This window comes from Oncorhynchus nerka, linkage group LG15 (assembly GCF_034236695.1).
Source record: "Oncorhynchus nerka isolate Pitt River linkage group LG15, Oner_Uvic_2.0, whole genome shotgun sequence".
Classification (NCBI taxonomy): Eukaryota; Metazoa; Chordata; class Actinopteri; order Salmoniformes; family Salmonidae; genus Oncorhynchus; species Oncorhynchus nerka.
Window position 1 is genome coordinate 78,014,612 of NC_088410.1, and position 26,415 is coordinate 78,041,026.

Below are 26,415 nucleotides of genomic sequence, written 5' to 3' on the forward strand. Positions count from 1 at the left end.
AACTGATTTCCGACAGTTTAACTTGAGGTGTGGAAGAATGTTTTTGGCCTATCAGTTACTCCTATAATCTAAAAATATAATGCTTATCTTTATAAAAAATATTCAAATAAACGTATTAGCTTCCTCCTCCTTTTTAAATGTTAATACAGTGGACGCCTAATCCAATAGGCCTTGTAAGCAATGCCCTGATGCATTTAGTGCTCAAATCTTCAACAGCTGAATCGTGAGGTGAACAATTATTGTTTTAGGAAAGTAAAAACCAAAGAAACAATAGGCTTTAAAGTTTTGCATATGCGACACATTGGAACACAAGGAATAGTGTTTTTGTACAGTGCCTTCAGAAGTATTCATACCCCTTGACTTGTGTTACAGCCTGAATTCAAAATGTATTCATTATAATTTGTTTCACCCATCTACACACAATACCCCACAATGACAACGTGAAACTTGTTTGCACATTTATTGAAACATAAATACAGAAATATCTCATTTACGTAAGTATCCACACCCCTGAGTCAATACATTACCTATGGCAGCGATTACAGCTGTGAGTATTTCTGGGTGAGTCTCTAAGAGCTTTGCACACCTGGATTGTACAATATTTGCACATTATTGTTTTGAAAATTCTTCAAGCTCTGTCAAGTTGGTTGTTGATCATTGCTAGACAGCAATTTTCAAGTCTTGCCATAGATTTTCAATCCAATTTAAGTCAAAACTGTAACTAGGCCACATAAAGTTAATTTCTTAGTTCACTTTAGTTCCTTATTGCAAACAGGCTGCATGTTTTGGAATATTTTCTATTCAGTACAGGCTTCATTCGTTTCGTGTCATTTATGTTAATATTGTGGAGTAACTACAATGTTGTTGATCCATCCTCAGTTTTCTCCTGTCACAGTCATTAAACTCTGTAACTGTTTTAAAGTCACCATTGGCCTCATGGTAAAATCAGTGAGCGGTTTCCTTCCTCTCCATCAATTGAGTTAGAAAGGACACCCGTATCTTTGTAGTGACTGGGTGTATTGATACACCATACAAATTGTAATTCATAACTTTACTATGCTCAAAGGGATATTCAATGTCTGCATAGATGCCCTTCTTTGCGAGGCATTGGAAAACATCCCTGGTCTTTGTGGTTGAATCTGTGTTTGAAATTCACTGCTCAATTGAGGAACCTTACTGATAATTGTATGTGTGGGGTACAGAGATGAGGTAGTTATTCAAAAATCATGTTAAACACTATTATTGCACACAGAATGAGTCCATGCAACTTATTATATGACTTGTTAAGCACATTTTTACTCCTGAACTTATTTAGTCCTGCCGTAACAAAGGGTTTGAATACTTATTGACTGAAGATATTTCAGCTTTTCTTTTTTATTCACTTTGTGTGTAGACCAGTGACACAAAATCTCAATTAAATCCATTTTAAATTCAGGCCGTAGCACAACAAAATGTGGAAAAAGTCATGGGGTGTGAATACTTTCTGAAGGCACTGTAATTAGTTACCGTAAAGGTGGCTCTTCGGAAGAGGTAAGAAACAATCTAGCATATTGTTTTTTTAATCAAAATCTTGCTTTAGTTTTGTAGGGCACTGTCCATGGGTCTGATAGAGCGCAGTGGAAATTTCGCGTCAAACTATCACTTCTTGGTCAAAAGAATTTAAAAGAATTTAAAAGTTTGTGTGTATTGTGGTATAGCGTGATATAAACAGAATTCAATATATTTGTCAGAATGGTGGGTGTAGCTGGTGTATGCAGTCAGGCACAGGAGAATAGAGAATTGGGAGCAATGTAACTTTAATCAGAATAATGAATGGTGCTAAGTAAAACAATACACTTGCCCAAACACAAACATCAACCCGTACGGCATGACGAGGTACTCATAATGGCCTGATATGGTACTAAACACCGTCTTCCCCTCGTCTCCGTCCCGGATACGCACCAGGTTGTACGCGCTCCTGATATCCATTTAGTGAAGAAGCGCGCCCCATGCATTGACTCAATCGCCGTCGCGATAAGAGGTAGCTGGTAACTGTACCTCACAGTGATTTGATTGAGACCTCAATAGTCAATGCACGGGCGTAGACCTCTATCTTTCTTCTTCACAAAAAAGAAACTCGAGGAGGCAGGTGAAGTGGAGGGCCGAATGTACCCCACCCTGCGAAAGTACCCGGCCCCAGAGATTCGGAAACATACTGTATGTTTCCATAGCCTCCGTCTTCTCTTACGACAGGGGATACACATGACTCCTGGGAAGTGCTGCGTCTACCAGGAGATTTATCGCACAATCCCCCCGTCGATGGGGTGGTAATTGAGTCGCCTTCTTTTTACAGAAGGCAAGAGCCAAATCGGCATATTCAGAGGGGATGCGCACCGTAGTAGCACCGACGGAAACTCCTAAACACCTCCCTGAGCACTTTCGTGACCACCCCTTGAGAGCCCTCTGTTGCCACGAAATGACAGGTCAAACAGGGTAGGCCCAGCACCACGGGAAACGCAGGATAATCAATAAGGAGAGATTCTCCTTGTGACCCTCCTGCGTTACCATGCCCAGTGGAGCGGTGACCTCTCTAATTAGCCCTGACCCTAATGGTCGACTATCTAGGGTGTGCACAGGGAATGGCATGTCCACAGGAACAATGGGGATCCCTAAACTATGGGCAAAGGATCTGTCAATAAAATTCTCAGCTGCGCCTGAATCTACGAGTGCCTTATGCTGGGAATGCGGGCAAAAATCAGGAAAATTATTAAACAAAAACATGTGAGCAACAGGGGGCTCTGGGTGAGCCTGGTGTCGGCTCACCTGGGGTGACACGAGAGTGCCCTGCCTGCTGCCTCGACTCCCAGAGGAACCTCCCCAGCACCGACCGGCAGTGTGCCCTCTGCGGCCACAGATGGTGCATGGAACGGCCCCTCCTCCGGTCGCCCTAAGTGCAGCACCTCCCAGCTTCATGGGCGTTGCAGCGGTGGTGCTGTGGGATGGAACCAACAGACCCCGATCTGGACATCTGTGGGTAGCCATCCAACTGGATGGACATGTCCACTAGCTGGTCAAAGGTGAGTGTGGTGTCCCTGCAAGCCAACTCCCTACAGACGTCCTCACGCAAACTACAACTGTAGTGATCGATCAGGGCCCTGTCGTTCCATCCCGCGCTGGCGGCCAGGGTCCGAAAGTCCAACGCAAACTCCTGAAAAACAGGTGTGTAGAAACAAAGACAAAACAAATGGAAAATGAAAAGTGGATGGCTAGTATGGCTAGCGATGGCTAGTAGACCGGCGACGCCGACTGCTGAGCGCCGCCCAAACCAGGAGAGGAACCCACTTCGGCCGAAGTCGTGACAATAATTCCAATGAAAGAACCCAAATCACGCCCCTGGGTATAGCTGGATATTGGTACAGTGTGTTTCATCATAGAAATGGATACATTAGATCATTTTTTTCTTGGTAGCCTATTGGACTTCGTGGTTGTAAATGGAACCGTATGTATTGGAAACGTGTTCGAGTTTGATTCACAGAAGTGTATTGTGCATCACAACGTGTTGCTGAACTCATGAGCAGCATGATGTTTCATGTCTGAAACGGTGCTATAGGCCTATTGATTTGTCAAGACACCTGAGCATGACTACATCACTGTAAACTGTTTTGGTTATTTGGATCTCCATTCGCCTTTTGTTTACTGCATTTGTTTACTGTTAATGTAACGAGCCTGAATATACATTGTGTCATGTCTTCATCGATCTATTTTGTTTACCAGGCTTACTACTTGGTACCGCTGTTTTGTTCTGTTCCATTCATTCGCATTCACAGTTGTGTCCGTATTCTAAGCCGAACTGCTATTCAGTATGTATGAATATCTAGGCTGCTACGTTTAGCATTTAGTTTACATTATTTTGGTAAGACAGCTGTCTGTACAGCTGTATTCACATAGGCTGTTTGTAATAGGTGAATTACCCTATTTATCTTGTAGCCTATATTCATTACCAAAACGGCCTTGCGTTACTGTGTAGGGCTCTGTCCATTTAAGCTAATACCACGCATCAGAGATTGGTGTGAAATCTGTAGTCTACCTGTTACTTCAAAATAACTCTATGATCTTAGAGTCTCAGCGTTTTAACTTTATGTTTATGTTTAGCGTGATATAAGCAGAATTCAATATAATTCCAATGCAAGAACTCCCCTCCCTCACCAATTTCAACTGCCAGCTTTTAGTCACTTTATCCTGGTGCCCGGTCTGGATATCATATGAGCATGGCATAAATCATGGCAAAATGTGTCCATTTCAGGAAATGTGCTTTAAAATGTCAATGTTTTCTCTCTACCTCATGGCAAAACATATAAAATTACAGGATATTACCTTTGAAATCTCGCTTAGGGCCTCCAAAACGCTATAGGCAGCACTGCTCATACCCACCTATCAGGCATGACATCCAACCACACACACACACACACACACACACACAAAAAGATGTATCAAACAATTGTTCCATTGTTTGATAAGGAATAACACAAATACAAAGAATTTCCAGACACTGTCCCCAAATGGAAAGTGAAGATCTGCTTCTGAGTGTTCTTCTCCAGGGCTTTCCCAATGACAGGTTGAATATACAGTATGTTACTCAGACCTGACTTTTGATGTCTTTATAAAATGTGTCTATCAGGTTTGACCTAGCTTGACTGGCTGTTTAACCCACTGTCTAACGCTGTCATTTAACCTGGTACGGCTTCATTCAATACACTGGGGCCGAAAGGAGATTAGAGAAGTAGAGGGTAAAGCTGCTGACCTGTGTAGGGACTTAGTGAGCTGTGTGCAGGACAACAGTGTCCGTCCCTGGGGAGCGGGCGGCCAGGACATAAAGTAGCAGGTCTGCTTCACAGCAGCAGTGATGAATGCTAACTCAGATGGGATCGATAGTAGATGATGAACGGGAGGTGCTAAAGTAAAGTGTCATACTTGTTTTATGTCTGCAGTGTTCTAAAACTGAAATTGATGAGGTCCAGACGCTTGTCCTTGTAGACACATTATGGCTTTGTATTATAGATGGTGTTCGCTACCAGACAACCATACCAGGAGGGACGATTGATATTGGTTAAGCATTTTGACACCTACAATCGATTAGTGAGCTTTCATGTTTTCCCCAATTGTTGGAGTAGATAAATGACCCTTCTCATGAGTTTTAGCCTCTGTGGTCACACTGACACAACCACGTTTTAAAGGCTTACCATGGTTATGAACATATAAGTAATGTCAGTATGTTGATAAATGGTAGGGTTGTGTCAACAATGTATCAGCAACCAAAGTCATTATGTAACCCAACAGCTGGTATGTAACTCAGGTCCAACACACCTTTTCCTGAGTGGTTGGACAGGCAGAGATCACAGAGGGACACAGACTAAGTTGATACTGGATTAGGGGACGGGAAGAATGTTAAACTCTAGGAGAATCTGACCCATCACCCCGCTACCTCTCCCCCTCCTTCCCCGTTTCCCCCTCATTCTCCCCCCTTTGCTTCTCCCTCTATCCTTTCTCCCTCCCTCTCATGCAGGACTTCAGGGCAGCAGTGTTGGAGGCGGTGGGGGAGGATGGGGAACCTGTGGTGGAGGAACAGAGGCTGGGGGAGATACTGGGCATGCTCCCTGAGGTCTACATACTCCACAGCAACATCCTCACCGAGCTGGACTCACGCGTCAGACAGTGGTGAGACATACATTAGATAAAACACAGTGGGTATATGACAGTCTATATGAACTCATAGATAAATACCCACAGATTTGTAAACTCTATAGAATAAAGCCTGGAGAGTTTTGCATTTCAAGCACATCAAGTAGAATGATTGTAAATGGTATATTACCATACTGTATGTTTGTCAAATCAAATTGTGTTTGTCACATGCGCCGAATATAACGGGTGTAGACTTTACTGTGAAATGCTTACTTACGAGCCCTTACCAACAATGCACAGTTAAATAAAAATAAAAATTTTGACATGAGTAATAAAATACACAAGCATGGAGCTATATACAGGGAATACCAGTACCAGATCAATGTGGAGCTATATACAGGGAATACCAGTACCAGATCAATGTGGAGCTATATACAGGGAATACCAGTACCAGATCAATGAGGAGCTATATACAGGTTGTACCAGTACCAGATCAATGTGGAGGTATATACAGTAAATACCAGTACCAGATCAATGTGGAGCTATATACAGGGAGTACCAGTACCAGATCAATGTGGAGCTATATACAGGGAGTACCAGTACCAGATCAATGTGGAGCTATATACAGGGAGTACCAGTACCAGATCAATGTGGAGGTATATACAGGGAATACCAGTACCAGATCAATGTGGAGCTATATACAGGGAATACCAGTACCAGATCAATGTGGAGCTATATACAGGGAGTACCAGTACCAGATCAATGTGGAGCTATATACAGGGAGTACCAGTACCAGATCAATGTGGAGCTATATACAGGGAATACCAGTACCATATCAATGTGGAACTATATACAGGGAGTACCAGTACCAGATCAATGTGGAGCTATATACAGGGAGTACCATTATCAGATTAATGTGGAGCTATATACAGGGAATACCAGTACCATATCAATGTGGAACTATATACAGGGAGTACCAGTACCAGATCAATGTGGAGCTATATACAGGGAGTACCAGTACCAGATCAATGTGGAGCTATATACAGGGAGTACCATTATCAGATTAATGTGGAGGTATATAAATCAAATCAAATCAAATCAAATCCAATTTTATTTGTCACATACACATGGTTAGCAGATGTTAATGCGAGTGTAGCGAAATGCTTGTGCTTCTAGTTCCGACAATGCAGTGATAACCAACAAGTAATCTAACTAACAATTCTAAAACTACTGTCTTATACACAGTGTAAGGGGATAAAGAATATGTACATAAGGATATATGAGTGAGTGATGGTACAGAGCAGCATACAGTAGATGGTATCGAGTACAGTATATACATATGAGATGAGTATGTAGACAAAGTAAACAAAGTGGCATAGTTAAAGTGGCTAGTGATACATGTATTACATAAGGATGCAGTCGATGATGTAGAGTACAGTATATACGTATGCATATGAGATGAATAATGTAGGGTAAGTAACATTATATAAGGTAGCATTGTTTAAAGTGGCTAGTGATATATTTACATCATTTCCCATCAATTCCCATTATTAAAGTGGCTGGAGTTGGGTCAGTGTCAATGACAGTGTGTTGGCAGCAGCCACTCAATGGTGGCTGTTTAACAGTCTGATAGCCTTGAGATAGAAGCTGTTTTTCAGTCTCTCAGTCCCAGCTTTGATGCACCTGTACTGACCTCGCCTTCTGGATGATAGCGGGGTGAACAGGCAGTGGTTCGGGTGGTTGATGTCCTTGATGATCTTTATGGCCTTCCTGTAACATCGGGTGGTGTAGGTGTCCTGGAGGGCAGGTAGTTTGCCCCCGGTGATGCGTTGTGCAGACCTCACTACCCTCTGGAGAGCCTTACGGTTGAGGGCGGAGCAGTTGCCGTACCAGGCGGTGATACAGCCCGCCAGGATGCTCTCGATTGTGCATCTGTAGAAGTTTGTGAGTGCTTTTGGTGACAAGCCGAATTTCTTCAGCCTCCTGAGGTTGAAGAGGCGCTGCTGCGCCTTCTTCACGACGCTGTCAGTGTGAGTGGACCAATTCAGTTTGTCTGTGATGTGTATGCCGAGGAACTTAAAACTTGCTACCCTCTCCACTACTGTTCCATCGATGTGGATAGGGGGTGTTCCCTCTGCTGTTTCCTGAAGTCCACAATCATTTCCTTAGTTTTGTTGACGTTGAGTGTGAGGTTATTTTCCTGACACCACACTCCGAGGGCCCTCACCTCCTCCCTGTAGGCCGTCTCGTCGTTGTTGGTAATCAAGCCTACCACTGTTGTGTCGTCCGCAAACTTGATGATTGAGTTGGAGGCGTGCGTGGCCACGCAGTCGTGGGTGAACAGGGAGTACAGGAGAGGGCTCAGAACGCACCCTTGTGGGGCCCCCGTGTTGAGGATCAGCGGGGAGGAGATGTTGTTGCCTACCCTCACCACCTGGGGGCGGCCCGTCAGGAAGTCCAGTACCCAGTTGCACAGGGCAGGGTCGAGACCCAGGGTGGGGTCGAGACCCAGGGTCTCGAGCTTGATGACGAGCTTGGAGGGTACTATGGTGTTGAATGCCGAGCTGTAGTCGATGAACAGCATTCTCACATAGGTATTCCTCTTGTCCAGGTGGGTTAGGGCAGTGTGCAGTGTGGTTGAGATTGCATCGTCTGTGGACCTATTTGGGCGGTAAGCAAATTGGAGTGGGTCTAGGGTTTCAGGTAGGGTGGAGGTGATATGGTCCTTGACTAGTCTCTCAAAGCACTTCATGATGACGGAAGTGAGTGCTACGGGGCGGTAGTCGTTTAGCTCAGTTACCTTAGCTTTCTTGGGAACAGGAACAATGGTGGCACTCTTGAAGCATGTGGGAACAGCAGACTGGTATAGAGATCGATTGAATATGTCCGTAAACACACCGGCCAGCTGGTCTGCGCATGCTCTGAGGGCGCGGCTGGGGATGCCGTCTGGGCCTGCAGCCTTGCGAGGGTTAACACGTTTAAATGACTTACTCACCTCGGCTGCAGTGAAGGAGAGACCGCATGTTTTCGTTGCAGGCCGTGTCAGTGGCACTGTATTGTCCTCAAAGCGGGCAAAAAAGTTATTTAGTCTGCCTGGGAGCAAGACATCCTGGTCCGTGACTGGGCTGGGTTTCTTCTTGTAGTCCGTGATTGACTGTAGACCCTGCCACATGCCTCTTGTGTCTGAGCCTTTGAATTGAGATTCTACTTTGTCTCTGTACTGACGCTTAGCTTGTTTAATAGCCTTGCGGAGGGAATAGCTGCACTGTTTGTATTCGGTCATGTTGCCAGACACCTTGCCCTGATTAAAAGCAGTGGTTCGCGCTTTCAGTTTCACGCGAATGCTGCCATCAATCCACGGTTTCTGGTTAGGGAATGTTTTTATCGTTGCTATGGGAACGACATCTTCAACGCACGTTCTAATGAACTCGCACACCGAATCAGCGTATTCGTCAATATTTTTATCTGACGCAATACGAAACATGTCCCAGTCCACGTGATGGAAGCAGTCTTGGAGTGTGGAGTCAGCTTGGTCTGACCAGCGTTGGACAGACCTCAGCGTGGGAGCCTCTTGTTTTAGTTTCTGCCTGTAGGCAGGGATCAGCAAAATGGAGTCGTGGTCAGCTTTTCCGAAAGGGGGGCGGGGCAGGGCCTTATATGCGTCGCGGAAGTTAGAGTAACAATGATCCAAGGTTTTACCACCCCTGGTTGCGCAATCGATATGCTGATAAAATTTAGGAGTCTTGTTTTCAGATTAGCTTTGTTAAAATCCCCAGCTACAATGAATGCAGCCTCCGGATAAATGGTTTCCAGTTTGCAAAGAGTTAAATAAAGTTCGTTCAGAGCCATCGATGTGTCTGCTTGGGGGGGATATATACGTCTGTGATTATAATCGAAGAGAATTCTCTTGGAAGATAATGCGGTCTACATTTGATTGTGAGGAATTCTAAATCAGGTGAACAGAAGGATTTGAGTTCCTGTATGTTTCCTTCATCACACCATGTCTCGTTAGTCATGAGGCATACGCCCCCGCCGCTCTTCTTACCAGAAAGATGTTTGTTTCTGTCGGCGCGATGCGTGGAGAAACCCGTTGGCTGCACCGCATCGGATAGCGTCTTCCCAGTAAGCCATGTTTCCGTGAAGCAGAGAACATTGCAGTCTCTGATGTCCCTCTGGAATGCTACCCTTGCTCGGATTTCATCAACCTTGTTGTCAAGAGACTGGACATTGGCAAGAAGAATGCTGGGGAGTGGTGCGCGATGTGCCCTTGTCCGGAGTCTGACCAGAAGACCGCTACGTTTCCCTCTTTTTCGGAGTCGTTTTCTTGGGTCGCTGCATGCGATCCATTCCGTTGTCCTGTTTGTAAGGCAGAACACAGGATCCGCGTCGCGGAAAACATATTCTTGGTCGTACTGATGGTGAGTTGACGCTGATCTTATATTCAGTAGTTCTTCTCGACTGTATGTAATGAAACCTAAGATGACCTGGGGTACTAATGTAAGAAATAACACGTAAAAAAACAAAAAACTGCATAGTTTCCTAGGAACGCGAAGCGAGGCGGCCATCTCTGTCGGCGCCGGAAGTAACAATATACAGGGAATACCAATACCAGATCAATGTGGAGCTATATACAGGGAGTACCAGTACCAGATCAATGTGGAGCTATATACAGGGAGTACCAGTACCAGATCAATGTGGAGCTATATACAGGGAGTACCAGTACCAGATCAATGTGGAGCTATATACAGGGAGTACCATTATCAGATTAATGTGGAGGTATATACAGGGAATACCAGTACCAGATCAATGTGGAGCTATATACAGGGAGTACCAGTACCAGATCAATGTGGAGCTATATACAGGGAGTACCATTATCAGATTAATGTGGAGGTATATACAGGGAATACCAGTACCAGATCAATGTGGAGATATATACAGGGAGTACCAGTACCAGATCAATGTGTAGCTATATACAGGGAGTACCAGTACCAGATCAATGTGGAGCTATATACAGGGAGTACCAGTACCAGATCAATGAGGAGCTATATACAGGGAGTACCAGTACTAGATCAATGAGGAGCTATATACAGGGAGTACCAGTACTAGATCAATGTGGAGATATATACAGGTTGTACCAGTACCAGATCAATGAGGAGCTATATACAGGGAGTACCAGTACTAGATCAATGTGGAGATATATACAGGTTGTACCAGTACCATATCAATGTGGAGCTATATACAGGGAGTACCAGTACCAGATCAATGTGGAGCTATAAATAACTAGCTAAATAGCTATTCAATAACTTACATGTAAACTATTATTCAATAACTTAACTGTCAACCAATCCGCCAAACCTCAACATGATTCTATTCCCCATCACCAGGGAGGAGAGCCAGCAGGTGGTGGATGTTATCCTGTCTCGTCAGGAGGAGTTTGCTGTGTTCGCTACCTACATCTCTAAGTACGACCGCAGCATGTCCCTACTGGCAGAGAGCTGTAAACTCAATCCTGCCTTCCATGACATCGTCAAGCAGTTTGAGGTAAGAGGCTGGACTTAGTTTGAGCTTACAGACTACTTATTAAAGTGGAAGTCCTCTAACTAAAAACTCAATGTGAGTTTATAGTCTGTAAATTAACCTCTGCATATGCAGGCTCAGAAACATCAGTCCTGGGGCTGTACCTGCCAGTCTCATGCAGGTTTCTCTATGAGCAGAGGGATTTACTATAACAATGTCTTTATTCAGGCAGGAGTTCCCTGTTCCATTTTTATAGCAGCTTTAGTTTGTTATCCAGACTCCACTGGGAGTCAATGGCCTTTCCAAACTCTATTCTGCTCTGCTCTCCTCTACGGGACTGACCTTTTCAATGCGCTACTCTCATGTTTGATACCTTTCACAGTCCGAACACATACCTTTTTGTACTGTGAATCCCTTTATCTTGGCTGTCAACAGAACGTAGGAAGTAGTATCTGAGAGGATGTTTTCAAACTATATGCACAACTCCATAGTAAGCAAATGACTCCTCCGTTGAGTAGGGAGATATGTAATCAAGGCCCCTAATGATGATGATAGTAACCATTAACCATGGCAGAGGATATTAAACATGCTCTCAGATAAGACCATTGGGATGCAACAATGGATTTCTCATTTCCACTCCAGGCATGGGCTGACCTATAGACTTGATTCAGTGCTCATATAGTGGAAATCGCTCACATGCTCCAGGTTACCTAGCTTACCCTGTTAAGTCCAATTGATTGGTAACGGTAGAGTTAGCAGTTCGACTTGTAGAATGCTTGTTTATCTTTGTGCAAGAATAATGCACTATTTCTATATTAAATTGACCTTTGTGTTATGAAGTAATTCAATTAATTTACCACATTAAATTGAATCACCTCAAGTTTCATTATAATTATGTTAATTTTGGAAATTAGTCTTGGCTCTACATGCTACCAAGATTCTACCCAAGACCGCCCACAGAGATGCATAACATACTGTTTCTTGCATATTTATCAAATAGCAGTTCCTCACCATATTTTGATGCATAGTGATTGGTGGACATAATGATTCTACGCATCTCAATGGTGATTAGGATCGCAACCCGACAAGGAAGCAACTGTCTCAGAGCTCATGAATATTCAGGAGCAGCTGCCCTCACCAGAGGTACTGTGGTTCCACAGGACTATGATAGGACAGGCAATGTAGGTGAGAGAGAGCGAGAGAGAGAAAGAGAGAGAGAGGCAGAGGCAGCAGCAAAAAAAATATCCTGTAGCAACAGGAAATGTGGAAATATTACATGGATTATAATTCATGGACATTTTTGTAGGGGTTATATTTTTTGTAGGAAAAATCAAGTCAAATTTCAAAGTGGAAATTACAAACTTCAGAAGCCTTTTTAAACCTCAAATACACAGGAAATCCTGCAACATGGGGATCAAATTAAGATCGTACATCTGTAGATAAAATTGAATTTTCAGACAGAAACAAGCAGAAAGCAAATCTAGTTTTTTTTTGCTCAAATATGAACACTGAGGAATATTATGAAGATGAATGTTATTCCTAGTTAAAAGCTTGTACTAGAAATAACATCCCCTATTCCTGGCTGTGTAGTGGTGTGGGGACTGCCAGCGGCCTCCTTCTGTGTGACCTCCCCGTAATGTAACACACAGGGCTGTCTGGAACAGTAGAGACCAATGTCACAGACAGACAGTTGAGAGAGACAGTAGGCCTTGTTTACCCTACTATTGATCCTGCTATGGCAGTTTAGCCAGTGATCAATGCAGGAAGTGGTTGTTATTATGTCAGATGACCATGTAGATGATTTACTGTATGTATACTTAAAGGAGTTTGTCCTTCATATTATTTCATCTGCTCTCTCTCTTTCTCCCTCTTTCTCTCTCTCTCTTTCTTTCTCTTTTTCTCTTTCTTTCTTTTTCTTTCTTTCTTTCTTTCTCTCTGGCTCTCTCTCTCTCTCTCTGGAAGTGGAGGGTTAAGCTCTTTAAGCATTGGTCCAGCAGTCTTGTGTTGTGGGGTGTAATTTCATTGTGGATGTGGTGATGACAGTGATGAAGTAGCTACGGGCTGTGATCAGATCACCATAGGACCTTACAGGATTAGCCCCTCTTCAGCCAATTTGTTGTTCACTGTGCTGCTATGTACTGTGTGTGTGTGTGTGTGTGTGTGTGTGTGTGTGTGTGTGTGTGTGTGTGTGTGTGTGTGTGTGTGTGTGTGTGTGTGTGTGTGTGTGTGTGTGTGTGTGTGTGTGTGTGTGTGTGTGTGTGTGTGTGCGTGCGTGCGTGCGCGCGCGCGCGCGCGCGCATGTGTGTGTGTGTGCGTAGGTGCATGCGTGTGTGTGTGTGATGCAGCAGGTGCACAGAGAGAGATAAAGACAGTGCGATGGTGTGAAATCCCAGTATAGGCAGCTGGGCAATGAGGCAGACACAAGCTAATTAGAGATGCAGCCTCCTTTACAACTCCCCAATTAGATCAGCTGTGTGTGCAGCCAGTGAATCAGCTGGCCGTGTGTGTGTGTGTGCGTGTTTGTGTGTGTGCGCACTGGCATGTGAACTGCAGACATCTTCTCTCTTTGGCTCACTAACCCAAACAACTACTCACTAATTGTCGACTTTGGCTCACCACAGAAGCCACTTCCGCCTTTCAATTGGATCACAATTTATATGAACAAGCGACACTTGAGAAGCTGGTGTTCTGTCAGTAAGGTTTTTTGAAGGGATGTTGTTATTGAACAGGAAGGGGAACATTTTAAGGGTAATCCAAAGATAAAGGAAACCACACTGAGCGAATGTATTGTAGTATTTTATTGGGATTTTCTTCCCGGGGTCTGAACAGGAAACAAAACAACAACATAATATACCTAATATAATATACATAACACTACATAAAATACATAACACAACATAATACTACATAATGCTATATAATACTACATAATATCCTGCCTCTGCCTCATGCTTCAGAAACAGTAGATGGCTCCTGCCCTATAAGCCGTTCCGGGTCGCACTAGCCAAGGCTTGTGCAAGGTCACCCTCCTATATACTAAAATGCATAATACAGTCAAACATGTATCAAAATGTCTGTCTCTTCACAGTCCTCGTTGTGCCGTAAGGTGTTCTTTTATCTGTTTTTTTATCTGTTTTTATTGCTAGCTTGATTTACCTGGGGTGTTACCTGGGTGTTACCTGGGTGTTACCTGGGGTGTTACCTGGGGTGTTACCTGGGTGTTACCTGGGGTGTTACCTGGGGTGTTACCTGGGGTGTTACCTGGGTGTTACCTGGGGTGTTACCTGGGGTGTTACCTGGGTGTTACCTGGGGTGTTACCTGGGGTGTTACCTGGGTGTTACCTGGGGTGTTACCTGGGTGTTACCTGGGGTGTTACCTGGGGTGTTACCTGGGTGTTACCTGGGGTGTTACCTGAGGTGTTACCTGGGGTGTTACCTGAGGTGTTACCTGGGGTGTTACCTGGGGTGTTACCTGGGGTGTTACCTGGGTGTTACCTGGGGTGTTACCTGGGTGTTACCTGGGTGTTACCTGGGGTGTTACCTGGGTGTTACCTGGGGTGTTACCTGGGGTGTTACCTGGGTGTTACCTGGGGTGTTACCTGGGTGTTACCTGGGGTGTTACCTGGGTGTTACCTGGGGTGTTACCTGGGGTGTTACCTGGGTGTTACCTGGGGTGTTACCTGGGTGTTACCTGGGTGTTACCTGGGTGTTACCTGGGGTGTTACCTGGGGTGTTACCTGGGTGTTACCTGGGGTGTTACCTGGGGTGTTACCTGGGTGTTACCTGGGGTGTTACCTGGGGTGTTACCTGGGTGTTACCTGGGGTGTTACCTGGGTGTTACCTGGGGTGTTACCTGAGGTGTTACCTGGGGTGTTACCTGGGGTGTTACCTGGGGTGTTACCTGGGTGTTACCTGGGGTGTTACCTGGGTGTTACCTGGGTGTTACCTGGGGTGTTACCTGGGTGTTACCTGGGGTGTTACCTGGGGTGTTACCTGGGTGTTACCTGGGGTGTTACCTGGGTGTTACCTGGGGTGTTACCTGGGTGTTACCTGGGGTGTTACCTGGGGTGTTACCTGGGTGTTACCTGGGGTGTTACCTGGGGTGTTACCTGGGTGTTACCTGGGGTGTTACCTGGGGTGTTACCTGGGGTGTTACCTGGGGTGTTACCTGGGTGTTACCTGGGGTGTTACCTGGGGTGTTACCTGAGGTGTTACCTGGGGTGTTACCTGGGTGTTACCTGGGGTGTTACCTGAGGTGTTACCTGGGTGTTACCTGGGTGTTACCTGGGGTGTTACCTGGGGTGTTACCTGAGGTGTTACCTGGGGTGTTACCTGGGTGTTACCTGGGGTGTTACCTGGGGTGTTACCTGGGTGTTACCTGGGGTGTTACCTGGGGTGTTACCTGAGGTGTTACCTGGGGTGTTACCTGGGTGTTACCTGGGGTGTTACCTGGGGTGTTACCTGGGGTGTTACCTGGGTGTTACCTGGGGTGTTACCTGGGGTGTTACCTGGGTGTTACCTGGGGTGTTACCTGGGGTGTTACCTGGGGTGGCTGAGATTTCCATGTAGTCATGGCTCTATTTAATACTGTGCATTTCCCTGCCTCTGTTCTGGAGCTGGGGACTATGAAGAGACTGCTGATTGCATGTCTTGTGTTCTACCGATGAGTGTCCAAACTGTGTGCCAACTGCTTGAACAGATGGTTCGGTACCTTCAACACCTCGCACAAAGACCAGTAGTGATGCAGTCAAGCTCTCCTCAACTTAGAGCCAAGAGAGATTGACATACATGTTATTGGCATAACACTGAAGTCTGGGACCTATTTCCATTGTGGTCCTCTTGAGACAAGATGGCTAGACAAGATCGAACACAGTGAAATAATAAAACAAAAACAGAGAAGAAGATTATATATCTCATCATTCCAGTTACATCATAGGGGTTATTCTTATGGGCACAGAGGACATCAAACACATTTTTACTTTATTTTTAAAGCTGCCCAGAGAGGAAGTTGTTTTTATGAGCAGAAGCAACTCCTTCCATTCTGAGGCTCCAGTATACAAGAAAGTACCTTTCCCAACATTACTCCTGAACCTGTATAAGCACACATCAGCAATACCTGATCTGGTGCTGTGATTGTGTGCATCCCTAACACGAGGAATGTAATCAGATATCTGGGCGCAGGACCATAAATACTCTTGTAAACCAAACCTAGTCTAATCTAGGACACACTAGCCTCAACAGGCAGCCAGTTTAGTTCCTGAAAGCAGCTCCTGCCTATGTCTGTATGTGATCTCTCCTTCAATACATCCCTGATCTGCTTATTCTGGGCTATGAGTTGCCTCTGCCCATAAAAACGATGTCCTCTCTGGGGTGGCAGGTAGCCTAGTGGTTAGAGCGTTGGACTTATAACCGAAAGGTTGCAAGATTGAATCCCTGAGCTGACAATGTAAAATTCTGTCGTTCTGCCCCTGAACAAGGCAGTTAACCCACTGTTCCTGGGCCGTCATTGAAAATATGAATTTGTTCTTAACTGACTTGCCTAGTTAAATAAAGGTAAAATAAAATATCTGGAGCTTCCCCTTCATAAGTTTAGATAAGCCCCCAAACCAGGAAGTACTAGCATAGTCAAAATGGCATTGAATGAGGGCAGTAGCTAGCACTCATGGAGTCCTTATCAAGCAGCTTGGACTTTCTAGCCAAAACTTAGTCCTGGCTTTAACCTTCCCTAGCACTTTATTGGCCATGCTCACACCTCCCAAGCTTCCATCTAGGATACATCCCAAGTAGCTAACAGAAGTTTTAGTAGTCAGCACATCGCCCCCTAATTCCACACTAATTTCAGAGGAACTACTGAACTTAGGTCTGTATCCAAAACTAATTGCTTCAGTTTTCCCTAAGTGCAGAGATAGCTTATTATCTCCAAGCCATTTGCTAATGTTAGTAAGCTCTGTGCAACATAGTTTTACTTTTGTGAGACACCAGAAGTGTAGAGTCATCCGCATAAAGAAAAAAACGGCAAGAACAAGCATCTTTCATATCATTAATATACAATATAAACAGCAGAGGCCCAAGCACGCTACCCTGTGGAACGCCACAACTCATTAGTTTTGCCTGAGACAGTGAACCATTAACCTCTACTACTTGCTCCCTTCCTGGTGAATAGGACGATACCCAGCCTAGAGGGATACTGCTTAACACCAGTGCCTCCAGTTTGGAGATTAGGAGACAGTGGTTAATTGTATCAAAGTCCTTCTGTAGGTCAAGCAGTACCATTCCACAGAGATTTCCCTCATCAATCTCTTAGCTGATGAAGTCAGTCAAGTAAAGTAGACATGAATCACTGGAGTATGCTTTTCTAAAACCAGACTGAAAATAATACATTACACCCTGTTTGTTAACATATTCATACATTTTGCTCATGTACAACTCTCTCCAGGATCTTTGATGATACACAGAGGATAGATACAGGCCTATAATTCCCAGGGTCAGACTTTATCCCCTTCTTATATAGAGGTATAATATTAACTTGTTTCCAAGATGGCGTAGCAGTGCAGAAGTGTTTTGTTCGTCCTCTCGTGTACTTCTGTATTTTTCATCTTTTGTTGTGTATATATTTCAATTTTATTTTCAATCTCTTTTCCATTTTAATTCAATTATACCTTCAGGTAACCTGCCTCACCCAATGTGATATGGAACCGCTATTATTTTAAATTTTTAGAGAACCACCTAGCCATCAGAAGCTAACCAGCTAATTAGCTACAAGATATTTAGTCATTGTTAGCCACTGCTAGCGGCCTTTGCCTTCTACACACAGATACCAGACCTTTTTTTTCAGCCTGGATAATACTCGCCAGCCTACCAGTATCGGACTGTCTCTCCACTACATAGCCGGATTCTTGCCGTAATGCCTGGACCATTACTCCTGATCTTCACAGCTAGCTAGCACCCACCGAGTTACCCAGTACCGAAGCTATCCCTGAGGCCTACCTCCCGGCCTACTCAGTTGTTCACCCGGACTCCACTCAAACACAGCTAGAACCCACTACTCCACCGGATCCTTGCCGTAAGCTCTGTACCTTGGCACCGGATCACCGCTGCTACCGAGTGGCTATAGTGGCTAACGCCCCTGCCCCGAAGCTAGCACCAGTTAGCCGTTTGCCAGGCGCATCTCTCGGCTAGCAAACTAAATTACTACAACTACAATACCTCTTTCGCCATCTGGCTTGGATCCTTTGTCGACGCGGCGCCCCGCCGCACCACCACGACTGGTCTGTCGACGAATACTCCATCCGCTGTGCCTTCGACCGGCCTCTGTCGGACGTCGGGCAGACGTTTCTACTAGCCCCGGGCTACTAACTTTAAACACTGCGTCGCCCGCGTGCTAGCGGGCTAGATAGATAGAACTGCCAAAGGAGACAGCCTCCAGCTGTGCCCTGGACAGCATTTGTGAATTGATCGCCCCCCATATAGCTTCAGAGTTCGTTCTGTTAGGTGACCTAAACTGGGATGCTTAACACTCCAGCAGTCCTACAATCTAAGATAGATGCCCTCCCCATCTCACACAAATCAGCCAACAGCTCCGCCCCCCCGCAGCTACTCGCCCAAGCCTCCCCAGCTTCTCCTTCACCCAAATCCAGATCACAGATGTTCTGAAAGAGCTGCAAAACCTGGACCCGTACAAATCAGCTGGACTAGACAATCTGGACCGTCTCTTTCTAAAACTATCCGCCGCCATTGTTGCAACCCCTATTACCAGCCTGTTCAACCTCTCTTTCGTTTCGTCCGAGATCCCTAAAGATTGGAAAGCTGCCGTGGTCATCCCCCTCTTCAAAGAGGGTGACACCCTAGACCCAAACTGTTACAGACCTACAGTGGGGAGAACAAGTATTTGATACACTGCCGATTTTGCAGGTTTTCCTACTTACAAAGCATGTAGAGGTCTGTGATTTTTATCATAGGTACACTTCAACTGTGATAGATGGAATTTAAAACAAAAATCCAGAAAATCACATTGTATGATTTTTAAGTAATTAATTTGCATTTTATTGCATTTTATTGCATGACATAAGTATTTGATCACCTACCAACCAGTAAGAATTCCGGCTCTCACAGACCTGTTAGTTTTTCTTTAAGAAGCCCTCCTGTTCTCCACTCATTACCTGTATTAACTGCACATGTTTGAACTTGTTACCTGTATAAAAGACACCTGTCCACACACTCAATCAAACAGACTCCACAATGGCCAAGACCAGTGAGCTGTCTAAGGACATCAGGAGTAAAATTGTAGACCTGCACAAGGCTGGGATGGGCTACAGGACAATAGGCAAGCAGCTTGGTGAGAAGGCAAAGAGAAAGCGAAGTTCAAGATGACGGTCAATCACCCTCTGTCTGGGGCTCAAAGCAAGATCTCACCTCGTGGGGCATCAATGATCATGAGGAAGGTGAGGGATCAGCCCAGAAATACACGGCAGGACCTGGTCAATGACCTGAAGAGAGCTGGGACCACAGTGTTGGCTGGGCTCCCTGCCTGTGCCATTAAACCCCTACAACTCATCCAGAACGCCGCAGCCCGTCTGGTGTTCAACCTTTCCAAGTTCTCTCACGTCACCCCGCTCCTCCGCTCTCTCCACTGGCTTCCAGTTGAAGCTCGCATCCGCTACAAGACCATGGTGCTTGCCTACGGAGCTGTGAGGGGAACGGCACCTCAGTACCTCCAGGCTCTGATCAGGCCCTACACCCAAACAAGGGCACTGCGTTCATCCACCTCTGGCCTGCTCGCCTCCCTACCACTGAGGAAGTACAGTTCCCGCGCAGCCCAGTCAAAACTGTTCGCTGCTCTGGCCCCCCAATGGTGGAACAAACTCCCTCACGACGCCAGGACAGCGGAGTCAATCACCACCTTCCGGAGACACCTGAAACCCCACCTCTTTCAGGAATACCTAGGATAGGATAAAGTAATCCTTCTCACCCCCCTTGAAAGATTTAGATGCACTATTGTAAAGTGGCTGTTCCACTGGATGTCTTAAGGTGAACGCACCAATTTGTAAGTCGCTCTGGATAAGAGCGTCTGCTAAATGACTTAAATGTAAATGTAAATGTCTCAAAGAAAATCATTAGTAACACACTACGCCGTCATGGATTAAAATCCTACAGCGCACGCAAGGTCCCCCTGCTCAAGTCAGCGCATGTCCAGGCCCGTCTGAAGTTTGCCAATGACCATCTGGATGATCCAGAGGAGGAATGGGAGAAGGTCATGTAGTCTGATGAGACAAAAATAGAGGTTTTGGACTAAACTCCACTCGCCGTGTTTGGAGAAATAAGAAGGATGAGTACAACCCCAAGAACACCATCCCAACCGTGAAGCATGGAGGTGGAAACATCATTCTTTGGGGATACTTTTCTGCAAAGGGGACAGGACGACTGCACCGTATTGAGGGGAGGATGGATGGGGCCATGTATCGCGAAATCTTGGCCAACAACCTCCTTCCCTCAGTAAGAGCATTGAAGATGGGTTGTGGCTGGGTCTTCCAGCATGACAACGACCCGAAACACACAGCCAAGGCAACTAAGGAGTGGCTCTGTAAGAAGCATCTCAAGGTCCTGGAGTGGCCTAGCCAGTCTCCAGACCTGAACCCAATAGAAAATCTTTGGAGGGAGCTGAAAGTCCGTATTGCCCAGCGACAGCCCCGAAACCTGAAGGATCTGGAGAAGGTCTGTTTGGAGGAGTGGGCCAAAATCCCTGCTGCAGTGTGTGCCAACCTGAGAACTACAGGAAACGTATGATCTCTGTAATTGCAAACAAAGGTTTCTGTACCAAATATTAAGTTCTGCTTTTCTGATGTATCAAATACTTATGTCATGCAATAAACATCAAATTAATTACTTAAAAATCATACAATGTGATTTTCTGGATTTTTGTTTTAGATTCAGTCTCTCACAGTTGAAGTGTACCTATGATAAAAACTACAGACCTCTACATGCTTTGTAAGTCGGAAAACCTGCAAAATCGGCAGTGTGCCAAATACTTGTTCTCCCCACTGTATATCCGTCCTGCCCTGCCTTTCTAAAGTCTTCGAAAGCCAAGTTAATAAACAGATCACTGACCATTTCGAATCCCACCGTACCTTCTCCGCTGTGCAATCCGGTTTCCGAGCCGGTCACGGGTGCACCTCAGCCACGCTCAAGGTACTGAACGATATCATAACCGCCAGCGATAAAAGACAGCACTGTGCAGCCGTCTTCATCAATCTGGCCAAGGCTTTCGACTCTGTCAATCACTGTATTCTTATCGGCAGACTCAACAGCCTTAGTTTTTCTAATGACTACCTCGCCTGGTTCACCAACTACTTTGCAGACAGAGTTCAGTGTGTCAAATCGGAGGGCCTGTTTTCCGGACCTCTGGCAGTCTCTATGGGGGTACCACAGGGTTCAATTCTCGGGCCGACTCTTTTCTCTGTATATATCAATGATATCGCTCTTGCTGCGGGCGATTCCCTGATCTACCTCTATGCAGACGACACCATACTGTATACTTCTGGCCCTTTCTTGGTCGAACCCATAACTCTATATAATACTTCTTGACTTGGTTGCTTCCATGCAAACCAGAACTGGTGGGCAGCTTGCTAACCAGCTTGCTGGCAACAGAAGTAAAAAAAAATAGTTTAATTCATTGGCAACCTCTGCTTTTTCATATACAGTTGAAGTCGGAAGATTACATACACCTTAGCCAAATACAATTAAACTCAGTTTTTCACAATTCCTGACATTTAATCCTAGTAAAAATTCCCTGTTTTTGGTCAGTTAGGATCAGCACTTTTTTTTAAGAATGTGAAATGTCAGAATAATAGTAGAGAGAATGATTTATTTCAGCTTTTATTTCTTTCACCACAATCCCAGTGGGTCAGAAGTTTACATACACTCAATTAGTATTTGGTAGGATTGCCTTTACATTGTTTAACTTGGGTCAAACATTTCGGGTAGCCTTCCACATGGTTCCCACAATAAGTTGGGTGAATTTTGGCCCGTTCCTCCTGACAGAGCTGGTGTAACTGAGTCAGGTTTGTAGGCCTCCTTGCTCGCACATGCTTTTTCAGTTCTGCCCACAAATGTTCTATGGGATTGAGGTCAGGGCTTTGTGATGGCCACTCCAATACCTTGACTTTGTTGTCGTTAAGCCATTTTGCCACAACTTTGGAAGTATGCTTGGGGTCATTGTCCATTTCGAAGACCCATTTGCGAGCAAGCTTTAACTTCCTGACTGATGTCTTGAGATGTTGCTTCAATATAGCCACATACTTTTCTTTCCTCGTGATGCTATCTATTTTGTGAAGTGCACCAGTCCCTCCTACAGCAAAGCACCCCCACAACATGATGCTGCCATACCCCGTTCTTCACGGTTGGGATGGTGTTCTTCGGCTTGCAAGCATAACCCTTATTCCTCCAAACATAACAATGGTCATTATCGCCAAACAGTTCTATTTTTGTTTCATCAGACCAGAGGAGCAGTCTGGCTTTTTTATGGCAGTTTTGGAGCAGTGGCTTCTTTCTTGCTGAGTGGCCTTTCAGATTATGTTGTTATAGGACTCATTTTACAAGCAAAGAGGCACTGAGTTTGAAGTTGGCCTTGAAATACATTGACTGGTACACCTGCAATTGACTCAAATGATGCCAGAAGCTTCTAAAGCCATGACATAATTTCTGGAATTTTCCAAGCTGTTTAAAGGCACAGTCAATTTAGTGTATGTAAACTTCTGACCCACTGGAATTGTGATACAGTGAATTATAAGTGAAATAATCTGTCTGTAAACAATTGTTGGAAAAATTACTTGTGTCATGCACAAAGTAGATGTCCTAACTGACTTGCCAAAACTGTAGTTTGTTAACAAGACATTTGTGTAGAGGTTGAAAAACGAGTTTTAATGACTCCAACCTAAGTGTATGTAAATTTATGACTTCAACTCTACCATCTCCCCCCTGATGTTCCGTCCAATACTGTTTAGTTTGTTTTTGGTAGTACTACTACAGCCTAGTTCCTTAAATGATTTCGAAGTCTTTTTAGGGACTTTTTTGGTCTCAATTATTTTCTCAGCAAAGTAACCCCTCTTAGCTTCATCCATCCTGCTCGGTGCTTCATTTCTATGACGTTTATACAGGATGAAATCATGCTGCTCTTGAGCATTCTTTATTTTTTTTATTCCTTGCTTGGAAGGATTCTAGAATCTCATGATTAAACCAAGGGCTAGATCTCTGCTTTACCCTGACCAATCTAATGGGAGCCATCACATTCACCACATCAAGTAATCTACATTTAAAGACTTCCCAGGCACTGTCTACCCCTACAATATCTAGCACAGGTGACCAGTCAATTTGACCCACTTCCTGCCTAAACTTCCTAGGACTTCATCAGTCCTCTGATTCTAACGGTTTTGTGACACTTAAATATATCTTTAAAAATCCTCCTTGTGTAAAATGTAATACAATTATCACTGATTCCATATACTATTACTCCACACTGTGATATTTTAGATTTATCAGACACCAATATTAAGTAAATCGTACTTTGCACTGTTTCACATATCCTGGTGGGATATTTTATAATTTGGGTCATAGCAAGTGATCTACAAAAGTGCATAAATACATTGTGGGTTGGGCTATTATTTTTTGCAGACATCAGTATTGAAATCCCCTAACAAAATTATTCCCTTTAACAGGGAATCATTACAGTTTGACAACACAAGTTCAAGACCTTCATAGAATGCATTCTGCTTGGGCGGCCTGGCCTATAACACACCCCCAACAAAATCGGCTTGGTTTTGGGAAGGCAGATATCCAGCCAGACAATCTCCAGATTAGCGCTTAAATCCGATCTGACGTTAAAAGCAATGTCTGATCTTACAAACGCACATATTCCCCCACCGTTCCAATTCTGATCCTTCCTGACAACAGAATAATTACCTCAATCTATCTCAATTTCTCAGTCACAAAAAGATTAATCAAACTATGTCTCAGTAAAACATAAGACACCCACCTCTGATTTGCAAACCAACAGGCGTATCTCATCGATCTTCGGTAGTAGGCTTTGGCGTTGAAATGCATAAAATGTAAGCCCTTCTCCCCAAAGGCCTCATTGAATTCCCGATCCACTTGTAACTCACCTCCCACTGCGCTGCCATCTTCCCACTGCCCTGCCTCCGGTGGCCTCTCTGTCACCATGGAGCACCCCTCCCCAGGTGCCACTCCATCGTCCTCACCACCACGTCCCCCCGTCATTCGCCTCTGGTGGCCTCCGCTCCGCTGTGGACCCCCCCTCCTCCGGTGCACTCTCCACCCTCGGTAAGTCCTCTGTTCCCACTCCACCTTCAATGCTCGACACACCCCATGGGTACAGCACACCGACAGCAACGGTAAGCTTTATTGACACCTTTCCCAAAGCTAGAATTGCTGCATTTTAAGTTTTGCTGTTACTCTTTATCCACCGTTCACAAGAGGAGCCTGGGTACATAGGCCGTTTGATGGGGTTGGTGATAAAGTGAGGTCCAGGGCATTGATGGATATCACCCGATAAGAGAAGGCATAGAGTTATTATAAGATCTCCACCATTAATTTGAGATTTTGTCGTTTTGGTTTGTGCCAAGATGCTATGAAAGTTTGGTGTTTAACATTCCTTCCAAATCCGAAGTGCTGGATGCCATCAAAAGTGTTTGCATGACTGAGAAGTTGCTGGGAATGTACTATTCTTTCATCTAAATTGCAGATGCAATTATTTCCAGTAACATTTAACACAAACACATAAAGTAAAAGTGCTGCCACCATGCCGAACTTGCCGGTCGCCATCTTATCATTAATAAAAACAATAATGGCCCTAGCCGGCTGCCCTGCAGTACACCACACTCAACTGAATTTGCATTAGAGAGGCTTCCATTAAAGAAAACCCTCTGTGTTCAATTAGATAGGTAACTCTCAATCCATGATAAGGCAGAGATTGAAAATCCATAACACCTACGTTTTCTCAACAATAAGTTATGATCAAAGCTATCAAAAGCTGCACTGAAGTCTAACAAAACATCTTCCACAATGTTCTTACTATCAATTTCTTTCAGCCAATCATCAGTCATTTGTCAGTGCCGAGCATGTTGAGTGCCCTTCCCTATAAGCATGCTGAAATTCTGTTGTTCATTTGTTTTCTGTCAAATAACTTTGTATTTGGTCAAACACCATTTTTTTCTAAAGTTTGCTAAGTGCTGGTGACAGGCTGATTGGTCGGCTGTTTGAACCATTAAAGTGTGCTCTGCTATTCTTGGGCAGCGGAATGACCTTTGCCTCCCTCCAGACCTGAGGGAACACACTGTCCTCTAGGTTTAAATTGAAGATGTGGAAAACAGGAGTGGCAATGTGTTCTGCTACCATCCAGTTTATCAGTACCAGGTGGCTTGTCCTTATTTATTGATAGCAACCATTTTTTCACCGCTTCCACACCCACATTGCGGAACTCAAAACTACAATACTTTCATTATTTGGTCCGTTATGCATGAATATGAAGCCTCAGCGTTTTGTTGTTTTCCATGTCTTGAAAACAAAAAAGTGATTAAAGTGGTTGGCAATATCAAAGGGTTTTGTGAGGAACAAGCAATCTGCCTCAATGAAGGATGGAGCAGATTTACCTTTTTTGCCTAGAAATTCATTTAAAGTACTCCAGAGCATTTGACTGTCATTCTTTATATAATTTATCTTTGGTCCATAGTATAGTTTCTTCTTCTTTTTGTTTAGTTTAGTTATGTGATTTCAGAATTATTTGCTATTCCCTTTGCCTCATCCCTCTCAGCCATACAGTTTTTCAATGAATCTATCCATGGGTGTTTTGCCATTCTAACAGTCTGTTTCTTAATGGGTGCATGCCCATCAGTAACCAGAAGAAGCAGTTACATTAATGCTTCAAGTGCTGTTGTTCCTCATTAAACACATCAGCTCAACAAACATTCAACATAGGTATTATGGCAAAACCTCTTGTATGATCACTTATGCACAATTTTAGGTCCAGTCTTTGGAACGTTGTTTTTTCTAGATATTATATTAGGATCCCTACATCTGATGGATTTGGATAATGCTTTAGAGCAGATTTCTGCAGCATTAGTAAAGATGTGATCAATACATGTGGATGATTTAGCTCCTGTTCTGTTTGGAAATACCCTGGTAGGTTGACTGATAACCTGAACCAGATTGCAGGCATCAGTTATAGCTTAA

General features: G+C 44.5%; 1 protein-coding gene across 3 annotated transcripts in view; it reads left to right on the forward strand.

The window, feature by feature from the left end:
* The window catches only part of LOC115143327 (FYVE, RhoGEF and PH domain-containing protein 5-like), a 64,195-nt gene that overhangs the window by 24,475 nt on the left and 13,305 nt on the right, over nt 1–26,415 (forward strand). For all 3 annotated transcript variants that reach the window (XM_029683626.2, XM_029683627.2, XM_029683628.2), the window contains exons 6-7: nt 5,543–5,694; nt 11,043–11,199. In XM_029683626.2, coding sequence (XP_029539486.1) covers nt 5,543–5,694; nt 11,043–11,199 — 309 coding nt within the window. The remainder of the gene's footprint in view (nt 1–5,542; nt 5,695–11,042; nt 11,200–26,415) is intronic.